The 13,750-nt window shown below is 41.8% G+C and overlaps 1 protein-coding gene across 1 annotated transcript in view; it reads left to right on the top strand.

Moving 5' to 3' along the window:
- The window catches only part of KITLG (KIT ligand), an 88,148-nt gene that overhangs the window by 31,906 nt on the left and 42,492 nt on the right, over positions 1-13,750 (top strand). Inside the window, exons 2-3 of the mRNA XM_036251899.1 lie at positions 913-1,026; positions 12,581-12,643. Of these exons, the coding sequence (XP_036107792.1) occupies positions 913-1,026; positions 12,581-12,643 (177 nt within the window). The remainder of the gene's footprint in view (positions 1-912; positions 1,027-12,580; positions 12,644-13,750) is intronic.

Genomic DNA, 13,750 nt, shown 5'->3' with positions numbered 1-13,750 from the left:
CATTGATATTTCTCTCTCTCTCTCTCTCCTATCCTTCCTCCCTTCCACTCTATCTAAACATCAATGGAAAAATATTCTCGGGTGAGGCTTAACCAAAAAAAGAAATTATATGCAAGGTGCTGTGTTATATGTTATAAGGATACTGAACAAAATCGGATGCCAAATTTCTTAAAAACTTAAAATATAATGTAATAAGAAAAAAAATAAGTCATGCATAAAAGTAACTATAACACACGATTTGAAGTGTGATTTTCAAGGAGAGGTGTCTGTGTGTGTGAGAGAGATAGAGATTACTTCATGCTAGGGTTCAAGAATGTTTTCTTATTGACTAGGGAAATGTTTTTCCTTACTAAATAGCTAGAAAGCTGTGATTCAAAACTATGATACTTTTGTTGTCTCACAAATTAGGTTAAATTATATCCTAGATATAAATATGTATCTCTCTCGCTCACTTTCACTTGGTGTACTATTGTAGACTGTTGGATTAAAACTCGGCTCAGGGTTATGCTGCTACTTGCCAAACAGTCCATCTTCAAAGTCAAGTTTCACTTGGTGCCTTAAGGTCTGAATTTAATGCATTCCCTAGTTTTTAGCAAACACCTTAAGTGATACATCCTTTACATGTTGCTACAAGTTCTCTCTAGTTGCCATTATAAATCGGTTGTAGAAAGATTTTTGACAAAAGTTAACAATAATGTCATTGAAATGAAAACTCCAAACCACATTTAACTGAGTCATTTTAAAAACTTTTGGTCAGCCTACTTTGAATGATCGGCATTTCACTGTATTTAAGCCAATAGTTAAGAAATTTGGCAGATTGCATTTTTCCACTTTAAGGCGTAAAATGTCAGCTGTGTAAGTGGTTACTGATGTTAACTGATGGTCACCAGCACTTTTTCTCTTTTCATTTAGACTTGGATTATCACTTGCATTTATCTTCAACTGCTCCTCTTTAATCCTCTCGCCAGGACTACAGGGATCTGCACGAACCGTGTAACTGACGATGTGAAAGACGTTATAAAGCTGGTAAGGAAGGAGTGCTGTCACTAGTTGTGACTCTTTTGCTTGTGCTTTTTGAAAGAGATTGCATTTGTTCTTGCTCCAAAGTGGTGTCAAGGGAAGAAATCATCGAGTTAGCGAAAGGGTGGACAGGCAGAGCAGGTGGGAAGATATGGTCCTAGAGGCTGTTGTTCAGCTTGACCCATGGCACACCACCGCAGCGACTTCTGTGCTGGTCTTTGATCTCATTCACGGGCAGGGAGGACACGGACAGCTCCCTCCCTGTGTGCTGAGGTGCCAGCCCTAGCGCCTCATTAGCTCTGTAGTGGGCTCCTCACTGAGATGGCCGTTCTCCCCCTTCCAGCAGCTGGAAGACCCTGGCACATGTGGCTTCATGTGTACTCCCTCGGTGCACATAGTTGGAGGAGCGATTTGTTGCCCACATGTTGCCCATCACTCATCACATTGGAACTCTTCCCTCAGCAAAAGCCATTTCACACCAGTGCCGTTAGGCATGGCCGGCTGCAGACCACAGAGACGGGGGACACTGTGCCACATCTGGAAGGCGTTGTTCCCAGCTCTGACGGTCCAGGGGAAATTGTACACGCTCACTTGAGTTACGGAGTGCGATTCCAGATGAACAACGTTTGAGAGGCAGTTTTACAAAGCCCTGCTTCAGAATGGCCAGGGACCCTTAGTTACTTGAATATTAGAACAGAGTGATGTGAGACCAAGAAGGAAATGAAGGTTGTAGTATGTAGAAAAGAAAGAAAAGTAAATTTGTTGACATATTTATCTTTCCTACTCTTTTTTTTTTTTTTGGATGATCCCATTTATTTATTTATTATTTATTTATTTTTATTTTTTATTTTATTTTTGTTACAGATGTTTCTCCTTTTTCACCCCATTGACACCCCTCCTCACCATCCCCCCTATCCCGTCCCTGGTTTTGTTGTTCCTGTCCATTGGTTATGCACACATGCATATAAGTGCTGTCAAATGGATAACAAAGCTGTGGTACATATACACAATGGAGTACTATGCAGCTGTAAGAAAGAAAGATCTCTTATCTTTTGAGACGACATGGAGCTACCTGGAAAGTATTATTCTAAGCGAAACAAGCCAAGCAGAAAAAGACAAATGCTACATGATCTCACTTATATGTGGAATATAATGAACATAACAGCCTGAGGAACAGGGTAGATCCAGAGAGGTGGAAGTAGGGTACAGACTGACAACCCTCAGAAGAGGGGGTGGTGGGGGGAGGGAAGAAATAAACCACAGAACTTAAATGCATGTACGCATAACCAGTGGACATCTTTCCTACTCTTAATATACATTTCCTGGCTTATATGTTTTATTTTGGGTTCATAGCTGAACTTCGAAACAGAAGTTTAATGCTGTGGTCAGAGTCTTGCTAGCTTAGCCTCAGTGCAGAATTAGGAACACACACACACACACACACACACACACACAATTAATGCAGGTTCCTTAGAAGGATACCCAGAGGCTGCAGGTTTGAAAGTATTCTTGATGCAATACCTGAAGATATAGTAACATGTTTTATTTAAGGGGCTGGTGACCAAAGCAATGCGACATTTGCCTACTATATGCCCCCCTAGGGACTGAGTATGTCAATAGGGGTGAGGGGAAAGTTTACTTAAAAAAAAAAAAAATACATCATGGTCCATTTCCTCATGTTGCTTATTAGTTTGTGACCCAAGAAATTACATTAAAAAGAAAATATGTGTTTATATTCTAACTTTTGCGTTAGCAGAAGACCATGTTAGCAGAAGACAGTGTTAAATGTGTGTTTGATGAATAGAATACGGATGTGCTTCCCTGTGGTGAATTATAATCACCAGTGGTGCTTATTAAAATTTTGGGTGCCAGGGTCCTGCTGACTCAATGGGTCTGAGGAAGTGGTCCAGGCACCTCCAGTTTTAGGACATTTCTGAAAGGAGGGTTAAGAATCACTGCTCTAGATGGTCTACTCTGTCATGCTTTGGAGAGCAAAGTGTCTTAACTTTGATTTAATCTCCATGTTTATTACGATTCGTTGTGTCGGAGTCAGATTAATTTGCGTCTCCAATATAAGTTTAAAGTGGGTCAGAACTAAGTCACCAGAGTTCTCGGCTACTGGGAGGGCTGTGGAGCTGAGCAGGAGCTGGGGGTGATCTGCACTGGTCCTGGGGAGCAGGTTTCAAGTTGGGGACAAGGAACCACAGTTAGAAGAGGATGGTGTGTCTGACCGCAGAGTGAGCACGTCCAAGATTAACAAGGCATTTAAGAAGAATTACTTGTCGGCATTGTTTTTTTGCTAAGTGTTTGAGGAGTACTACTTAATGAGCATCACTTCCTGTGAAATGTCACATCGGTATTTTCAAATGGCATATGTAGGTATTAAAAGCACCTTCCCAGATTTTCCATTCTTGTCTTTAACCATTCGCTTATTTTCCATCTGTCACCTGTCTGCTGATACAATGGCAAATGGCAAGAAGCACTCAAGAGAAAGAAGTGCCAGAAAGGGATGCTTATTAATATTGACATTGAAATATAATTCCTTGCCTCAAGGACAACTGTGAAATCATTAAACTGTAAGGGGGTTTTATTTCCCTTCTAGCAACTAACTCAGGGAAAATTTTTAATTTCAAGAGTTAATCTAGTGACATTAGCATGTTTATTCAGATTACTGAAAAAAAAAATCAAGTTAATAAGTTAATAAAAAATAGAGCTGAGAAGATCACTTCTGATTGAATAAAGACCTACATGATGCACAGCCTGTATTCCATAGAGTGGGAAACAGAGAAATGTAAAACAATTTCTAGTCTCGAAGTGGGAGATAAGTCATCTCTATGGATATGTGAATGCATATCACTAACACCACAGACAAAACGCACAAGTGGATGCCATTTTAAAGATTTCATGGTATCTCCCTGGCCAGTTTTGCTCAGTGGTTAGAGCGTCGACTCGCAGACCAGAGACTCCCAGGTTCGGTTCCCACTAGGGGCACGTACCTCGGTTGCAGTTTGTCCCTGGCCCCAGTTGGGGTTGTGTGGGTGGCAACCACTCAATGTGTCTTTCTCACATCGATGTTTCTCTCTCTCTCTCTCTTCCTACCTTTCTCCCTCCTGCTCAATCTGAACATAAATGCAAAAATATCCTCAGGTGAGGATAAATAAATTAAAAAAATAAAAAATTTCATGTTACCACAGGGGCCCCAACCTGTGTGAATATATAGGTTAAGAGAATGGATTTGGGAATCAAGCAGACCTGAGTTTTAAATCCCAGTTCTTTGACCTTGGGTAAGTTAACTACCTTTCTAAATTTCAGCTCTTAGTTTTCAGTTTTGTGTTAGAATAAGAGAATGTATATATAGATTTTTTTTTTTTACTCCAGTTATTATCACATAACCTCTTTGTGCCTTGGTTTCCTCATCAGTATAATCAATTAGTAATGCTTTACACCCTGGCCAGTGTGGCTCAGTTGGTTGGAGCATCGTCCCGTACACCGAATGGTAGGGTCGATTCTTGGTCAGGGCACATGCCCAGGTTGCAGGTTCCAAATAAGAAAAAAGAATCAAACATGAAAAATGTTTAAAAGCAGCTGCTTTAAACTAGTGTTTGTGGGCTATCACGTAAGAGCCATGTTTTAGGGTACTTATTAAAATTACAGCTCAATATAGTCTCTTGGGGTATTTATTAAAAGTATAGCTGTCAGAGTCCCGCCTCAAAAATACTGAATCTCGCCCTGGCTGGTGCAGCTCAACTAGTTGGGTGTCATCCCATACGCCAAAAGGTTGCCAGTTCGATTCCTGGTTAGGGCATATGTTCTGGTTGTGGGCTTCATCCCCAGTTGGTGCGTCACATCAATGTTTCTCTCCCTCTTCCTCTTTCTCTCTTGCTCTCTAAAAAATCAGTAAAATAAAAAAATCTTTAAAAAAATCCTGAATCTCAACTTGTGGGATGGGGTTGAGGAACCTCAGTATTTCTGACTAGCATCCCAGGTCATAGTTATTTGCATAGAAGTACCGGGAACGCTTAGGCCATAATACTTACAATATTGGTTTTTTTCATGTTTGAAAAAAAGCTGTGTTTCCATCCTAAAACTAAAGGTCATTCATTTCACTAATTCAAACAGCAACATGAGTGACTTTTGAGTTTTCTGAGTACAGATCATCACAGCCTCTCTCAAAAGAACAGCAAGACAAAGCATCTTGACCTCAGGCGCACAGGACTATTTGAAGACCAGCTCTGCTATAACCTAGCTGTGTGACCTTGGACAAATAAATCCCTGAAGTTTTCCAGATTCACTTTCAGTTTTTAAAATGAGAAACAGTCCTGGCTGGTTTGGTTCAATGGTTAGAGCATCAGCCTGCGGACCAATGAATCACAGGTTCAATTCCGGTCAAGGGCATGTACCTTGGTTGCAGTTCATCACCGGCCCTGGTCGGAGTCCTGTGAGAGGCAACCAGTCGATGTGTCCCTCTCACATCAGTGTTTCTCTTTCTCCCTTCCCTTCCCTTCCCTTCCCTTCCCTTCCCTTCCCTTCCCTTCCCTTCCCTTCCCTTCCCTTCCCTTCCCTCCCCTCCCCTTCCCTTCCCTCCCCTTCCCTTCCCTCCCCTCTCTCTCTTCCCCTCCATCCCACTCTATTTGAAGAAAAATGGAAAAATATCTTCCAGTGAGGATTAAAAAATAATAATAAAAAAATAAAATAAAATGAGGAACAAAGGACCCAATCCATAGTTGTTAATCTAGGATTCATAAATGTCAATCCCGTGCACAATGGAGCTCCAGATCGTGCCTCTGTGTGCCCTGTGGCATTTCTAAGAGGTTGCCTGTCTTCCCTCAGTGGCCGGGAGCTGACCCTTCAGAAAGATCATAACTACTAAATTAGATAACTTCAGAGCGCCTTTTTAGCTCTGAAGTTCTTTTAGTCCATAATGATACTTCCTCAGGTTGCACCTTTTGGAGGAGTAATTCAGTAATGTCTTAAACTCAAGGAGGTTATGCAGAATGAGGGGAATTTGCGTTGCAGGCATAACCTTGGTAAGTTTTATTTGAGGGAAAGAAAGTGGGTTGATGGTACATTTTTGCCTTGTGCGCGCAGTAATTTCTTCAGCCGAAATCATTCCTGTGCCGTCTCTGCCTTAACGTTAGGCGGTAACTTACACTGTGCCCGCAGACCTGAAGTTTGTTGGTTTGGGAGTGACTCTCATGTCAAAGAAGCACATGACTTACGACGTGACTGTCTTATTTTTTTTCTTTCAATTTCTTCTTAGACACTGTGTTCTACCCCTACGGTCCCCATGGGCTTCATTAGAAATCTTTCTGGTATTTACTCAGCATAATAGTTCATCTATTTACAGAACATTTTGCTTTGTGTCTAAAAAATGTTGCAAGACTTGTTTTAAATGGCAAACTCAGAGCCACCTAAGGAAAGGGTGAAGTAGCTGGGAAGAAGATGAATGGAACTTTAAAAGCTTGTTTCTAGAAGACAGGCTGCCCCTCTGGTAGCTGCGTTAATGGGGAGAATCCAAATAGTGAAATAGCTCAAATTAGTGTCCATCGTACTTCTTCCTACTGTTGCCTTCATCTGTGGTGATGGTTTGCCTTCATCTGGGGGAATTTAATTAAGTGTGACTTTGCAGCTTTTTAAAAACCTTTATATCTTTAAACATCTATTGAGTGGTTGTTTGTCTTTCTCAAAATGCTTTGAGGCAGGTGGCTGTTCCAGCCCCATCTCGTGAAGGTGAAATGACTCTGCCTTTTCAAGGTCAGGGTACAAATCAGTAGAACAGAATTAAAACTCAGCAATTAATGGTTTTCCTGGTCTTGTGGTAGGCACTTATTTTAAGTAGGTTATATATTGATGTTACATAACTCTTGAATTTGACCATAATGGGAAATTATAAAAATATCCTCAGATAACAGATTTTCACACTTTGAATGGACAGTTTTGAATAATTCTGCTTTTTATTCTTTTTTAAATACAATTTTTTTTCAGATAGAATTACCACTGCATTAAAACAGAGGCGCGGACTCTCTTGAGTCCTTCGATTTCTAGGCGGATTCTAAGCCTTCCAGAGCCCCTTGTTCCCTTTACACGCAGAGGTCTCGTGTTGTCTGACCCTTGAAGAGCCATGGTTTTTCATAGAGTGTTTTCAAAGTTTCTTTTTAGTGGTTTGCAATCCTGTGCATGTTAATTTCTGTTCCTGTGGCCCATACAGATGTCTTTCTCGATTTAAAAGTAAATTTGGGACTTTTAGTATTCAAAGAAAGGACAGAAGTGTCCTGGAAAGAGCGTTTGTGATGGCTTGTTATATTGCCAAGCATGCCAGTCTTGTCGTGAAGGAAGACTTGTCCTTTCTTTATGGGATAAACCACTTGGGTGCTGTGTCCTGCTCCTTGACTTGTTAAAGCAGTAGTTCTTGTGTGAGCCTCCGGGCACCAGGCAAAGCACTTTGTGTGGATTCTTTCCTTTAATACCCACGACCTAGGAGGTGATTTTTTCTTAGCCCGGTTTATTAGTTAGGAAGCGGAGGCCTGTGCTCTGGGTCCGGAGCACAAGAGCCCAGTTCACACTTATGAGGTCTTAATATAAGATGTAAATGTCAACTGGCATTTAAGGATTATCATTGGGACCTATCGAATGTTATTTCCTAGGTAGTAGTCACCTGATCTTATCATTAGGAAGCAATCAGACTATCGAAGTTCTAGGAGTACTGCTTAGTTGAAGTCATAAGGTGTGTCTGAAACAGACGGGAAGTGTTCTCCCTTCTGTTTGAAAGAAGACAAGGGTCATCTCGCTTTTTTCTGTATTCTTCACAGAGAAAATATGACCCAGAAGAGTCCTGTGAAGGTGTTATCTGATTTTTTTTAAATCATTCATTAAGCTGTTATTTAAACACACACACCCAGATACCATGGAAAACTAAAGGTAATTGACCTGGATACTTAGTTTTTTTGTCGACATTAACAGGAGATAACATATAAGGAGAGATTTTCAAAAGCAAAAGGCTTTCTCCTGTGTTTTTTCTGAAGACTGAATGGCCAATGTCACCCTAAGCGGTTGTACATGAGGGAACTGTGATGTTTAAATACAAGAGGAGTTGGTTTGTTTCTCTTCCCTCTGCAGTAGTGATTTGGATCTGATGAGACTGACAACCATGGGCCCTTGCTCATAAAAGGTTCACATCCGCACCACATTTTACGTACAGTGTGGAGGGAATCACGAGTTACTACTGCTGCGTTTTGATTCTGACCCAGAACTTGGGAGAAACAACTGAGATAAGTAGGTGTCTTTACGAGGATGTCCTAGTAGCCACTGAATTAATGACGTTTGGGGACCTCAGCGACTTTGAAGATCCAAAGGTTTTTCGATCCCTGACCTAGAGAGGGAGTTAACTATTCTGAGTTAAATGTCTCTCCTGAGTCCAGATACCAGCAGGGTATGGTACGCAGCCCGTGCCTATCTGGTTTGCAAAAACTTTTCCTTGGTGGCGTATTCAGCATTTTCCCATGCTGTTCCCTTATACTCCCCACCCCCCCTCCCAGTGCCAGTGAGTGTGGTCAATTCTTAAGATATCTAAAATAAGAGAGTAAATTTAGGGCCACCTAGTAAAAGTGGGCCCACCATCGAGAGACTGTGTTTGCAATTTTACGCATTTTACAATCTGGTCTAGTGTCAACATCTGCAGTCACCAAATTGCAAAGTTCACTGGGATAATTTGGCCTTTGGTAACATTTTCCATCATTTAGGTTCCACTGTATTTACTTTTTACCCTGAACTTACTTTACTAGAATAGATTTGTTTTCAAAAATCTGTAGCCTTGGTTACGTATCCATGTAACCTACCGACAGGATGCTTCCCTGGAGTGGAAACCACATGTCTGCTTTGCTGACTTCCAGTCGCTAGATAAATATTTAACACAGGCGTCGCACTTTCCCAGTGGTCTTCCAAATTGCCTCCTGTGTCTGTTTTCTTCTTGCTCCGATCGATCCTAACAGACTGCTCTTCCTGAGTTTACTGTCCTGTTCCGTGCTTGCATGAGAAGTCCAATCAGATGGATGTGTTGTAATGATCTCGTGTACCCTCTTTATTGGACTGATGAGAAGCAGAAGTTCCCCGTAGAGGAAGCGATATGCCGAAGGTAGAGGTGACATGCTGTGGGATCTGGTGGCAGACCTGGTCCCAATGAAACTTCACCGCCTCCCACTGGGCCTCCCGAGCCCATCATTCAAGTCCCTCCTTTATTTACGTGGTTTTCCAGTGTATTTACCGCCTCTTATCTGCAGAAGCCTGCTTTTTCTGTCCCTGTTCTCCTAAAAACACCAGGTGTGTCCCCATGTCTTTGTCTTTGCCCATGCCCCTCCTCTGTCCAGACCAATGCCTACTCCCTTAGACGTACTCATTCACACGCCATGCTGAAGCACTGAGTATGTAGAATGCGGTATTGAATTCTTATTTCGCCTTCATAATTCCACCAGTTAGATTCTATTATGATCTCCATTTTACACACATGGAAATTGAAGCTAAAGTAGATTAAGGTACTTGCCCAGGATGTCTGAGCTAGCATGTGGCAGGGCCTGGACCCAACCTGCGCCGTGAGCCCCGGGACTCACGCCCTGACTCCTACCGCAAACTCACGGCTTCCAAGGAACATCTTCCAAGTTCCAGGCCACAGGTTCCCTCCGCTCGGAGAAGCTGACTTTATCACAGGGTTATCTGTGCTTTCTGAATCCTATTTGGCATGCCATAAAGCTTAGAAAGCAATATACTAATTCACAAACCTACCATCAAAATCTACAATTTGACTTCCTAACTTCTCTTCCAAATGTGTTTGGAAAGGAACCAGGGAGGGCCAAGAAAGCCATGCAGGGCAGAGGGCTGTGCCCAGAGCATCCTCCGCCAGGAACTCCTGGTGCCTGGGACCTTGAGGAGCCACTGAACCTCTGATCCTCTTTGCCTTCATCTGCCAAGGAGGCTTGTGGTAGAGACTGTGTATGAAAACTTTTAATTCACTGTAAGGCATTTTTCAAAAGTACCATTACTTTTCAGTCCCATCAGAAATTAAATCAGTTTCAGGCAGAAATGACTTTATCATCCTCCATCCTCCAAGTGGTAAGCTGTGGCGATTTCAATGTGCTGGTCAGATAACTTTCCATAAGGTTTCTTTGACTTCTTCGAACCAATTTTTTTCACGTATAAATTACTAATAAAATGCAATTGTCCGGTATATCCCTTACATTGTCTCTGCTCCGGAGGTTTATATATTCAGGTCTCTGCTCCGGAGGTTTATATATTCAGATCCCGAGTTTTCTGCACACTGATTTGGCCAGGTCTTCATGTCTCAACTGTGTAAGTTACATGTACAGAAGGGCCAGGTCGGCGGGCAGCTTGTGCTCAGGACAGCGGTCGCACTGTCCTCCTGGAATGGCTCCCGTTCATTCACACGGTGGGCTCCTGTGAAAAAGTGTGGCTGCTCAGTCTGATTCCAGCTTTTACGCCTGCAGAGGCGTCTGCTGTGCCTTGGCCAGCAGGGCTGACGTGACGTGGCGGGGTCATTCTCTTCCCAAATGGCAGCGAAGAGCCAACAGACCAGAGAAGTTACGGAAGCATGGCAGGAGAGGAAGAAAGTTCAGTGTAAAAAGCAAGCGTGTAACTCCTACATTGAAAATTAAAAATACCACCTTCTGTGGCAGCCCAGACACGTTTTCAATAAGCAGTAGGGATTCTGCTGTTTTATTAACTTATTGCAGATGGCATGAGGAGGGATGCTGGTGAGCCTTGCAAGTGGAACGTGCTCAGGACAAACGTGCAAAAAGTCGATGAAAACGTCTAGTGGAGCCTAGAGGCAAGGGAGGCGTTGCTGTCCAAAACCCAAGTTCTAGTGCAGACTAACATGCCGTAGCTGTGTGACCTTAGTCAAGTTCCTTCACCTCTCTGTTCATTTGCGAAATACAGATAATATGTCACAGGGATCTGAGGATTAGATGCAGTCGTCAATGTAAGCCCTTACTGAGCACAGTGTCTTACACACAGTGACTGTCTGGCAAGGCCGAGATGGGTGTGTGAGGCGGTACCACTGTGGGTAGAACGGTAGTGAGTGCGGGGGACTCAGTCACTACCTGGGCTTCCCTTCGACTATCTGCAGTTGGGAATCCAAGTATTCAGAGGGCTGACCTGTAGTTAAACATGGATTTTCAACCTCATGGGGATCAACACCCCTAACCCTTGCACCCCTAAACCTTGCAGCTGTACTTATGCCTTTGCCTGGATTCTTTCTTCACCAAATTGTTCTCAGATTCTAGAAGCTACTGGCAAGGTCAGGAAGAAACATGGATTGGGTTATGCGAGCCTACTCATAGAGGACCTCATCCAGCAAGCATGTACAAGCTCCCAGCCTACTGTGGGGAACAGTAAAGATTTTAGAGGCAGGAAGAGGGGAAGATAGGTCTGCAAGAGCAGGGTCGATCCATTGAAGATGGAATAGTGCAAAACCACTTGTTTTCACACTGTATATTGCTTTAAGACCCAATGGGCTAAATCAGTTGTTGGCTGTAATTAATCAGATGGAAATGTTAATAGCGCTTGAAGGGTGGGATGGCAGAGCGGTGCTATCTGTAGGAAAGGATATGACAGAACCTAGAACTCTGTGTGCTTGGAAGTCAGTTGCCAATAAAGCTCTCGACATGGATTGAGTGTTCCGATGTGTTTGACGCATTCCCTTATCTCAGTCTGTGATTATTGGGCATGGGCACCTTTATCTCCATTTTACAGATGAAAGGCACCAAAGTACAGACTTTAGGTTTGTTTCAAATTCCCTGGTTCCAAATCGGGTGCTTGTTCAATTTATGCTACCATGACTGATGGAAATGTGTCAGATATAGTTTTAAAGCCTTTAACAAGGAACTAGGTAAATATTTGAGGCTTCTCAAATGTTCAGCCCGGGGTAAGAGGATTATATTATATCACAGAATTGGACTTTTTTAAGCATCTGCATCCCATAAGTAATGTTCTTTTGAAGTTTTGCTGACTTTTTTTTTTTTTTCTTTTTCTAAGAACAGCATGGAACATTAGTTCTCAGACTTGGGCACTTATCAGAATGGTCTGCGGACTTGTTGAGTAGGATTCTGTGGGTCTGCTGTGACTGAGATTGTGCATTTCTAACAGGTTTCCTAGTGATGTTGACATGCCACTTTGTGAAGGACTGACAAGGAAAATATATTGTATTCCTGATGATATGGAGGAACAAGTAGGAAAATAGTCCTGGAAGGGAATTCCAGGATTGCAGATGGAAATTGTAATTCAGATCATGTTTCCAAAACTCCGCAAATTACATTTGGAGCTCAGAAAATTTGTATTATGACTTACTTGATTTTTAGAGATTGCCTTTGATTACAAGTGGAAATCAAGAATGAAAAATCAATTGTGTGTGTAAATATTGAAATTCTGTGTAACTTAAAAACATAATAGGTTTGTATGTGTTTTTCTCCAGACCACTAAAAACAACATATTAATTGACATGTATGGGTTTACTTACAGTTTTCCCCCTCCTTTTTTTTTTTGGTCTCTGTAGGTGGCAAATCTTCCAAAAGACTATAAGATATCCCTCAAGTATGTCCCCGGGATGGACGTTTTGGTATGTAAACTGTACTTCTCAAGAGTTTCATTTCAGTAGTTGATAAAAGAGATGGGATCATCTTATTGAGGCAGAAAATTATCTCACATTTAGAAGTTTGCTAATTGTCTCTTAAACCGTACTCCCAAAGTGAATAAGGTCATCTCCTTTGAAACTCGCCACAAATTTTTCTTTTTCCTTTAGCTTCTCCCCCAAAAGGCTCTAGTGTACAATTATGTAAATTCCATTTATACTTGAGAAGGTCCCATATAAGTCTCTTTTCTATTTAATTTGAGAACACAAAGTATTTTATCTCAGAATGTATTAGCTGTGTGATAGACTCTTAGAACCTTACAGGGAAAGTAGGTTATGATTATACATCCTTCTTTGTCACTGCAACCAAGACATTTTCATTTTCATTACATAGTATCAGAATTCATACATGAAGAACTGTTTCGAGCATAGGAAATGCAACACCCATGTACCCATCACACAGCTTGTCATACCTTACCACTGTACAATGTTGGCTTTCAATATATTTTTTTAATAATGAAACATTATAAATATAACTAAATCCTCTGTATCCCCTTTTCCTAACTCCATTAGTTTCCACTTTGTCTCTGAGGGACAGTATTCTGAGCTGGACTATGTATCCCCAGGCATGTTTTTAGGACTCTGCATGGGGACAGCCTCCCCTGGGAGGCAGAACAGTAGTCCTGGTGCTCTTACATCTAACAGATGATGTTATTTTTTGCATCTTTTTACATTTTACGTTAATGCCAGTATACTGCATATACCACTTTGCAACTTGTTTCTACTGCAACATGCCTTTGAGATTTGACAACAGTGTTGCTCCATGGTGATTCATTTTAACTCCTATATTGTGTTGCGTTCTTTTGAAACCATTTGAGTTAGTCCACTCTGGGAGTAGACATCTTTCCTTAATTTAACAAACACTTACTACATAGCCTCCGTGTTCAAGTTGTCCCAGGCTTTGAGGAATTTCTGTGGCTGAGTCAGTCCAAGTCATTACCAGTGTGAGTGTGTGAAGCCCATCACTAAGTGCTTGTGCTTAAAAAGTGTTTCCAAGACTACAAGGTTATCATTTCAAGAGAAGGTCAAAGGCAT

Source organism: Molossus molossus, unplaced genomic scaffold (genome assembly GCF_014108415.1).
Source record: "Molossus molossus isolate mMolMol1 unplaced genomic scaffold, mMolMol1.p scaffold_m16_p_10, whole genome shotgun sequence".
Taxonomy (NCBI): domain Eukaryota; kingdom Metazoa; phylum Chordata; class Mammalia; order Chiroptera; family Molossidae; genus Molossus; species Molossus molossus.
The sequence above is the reverse complement of the archived record's forward strand: the minus strand, read 5'-3'. Positions and strand labels throughout refer to the sequence as shown.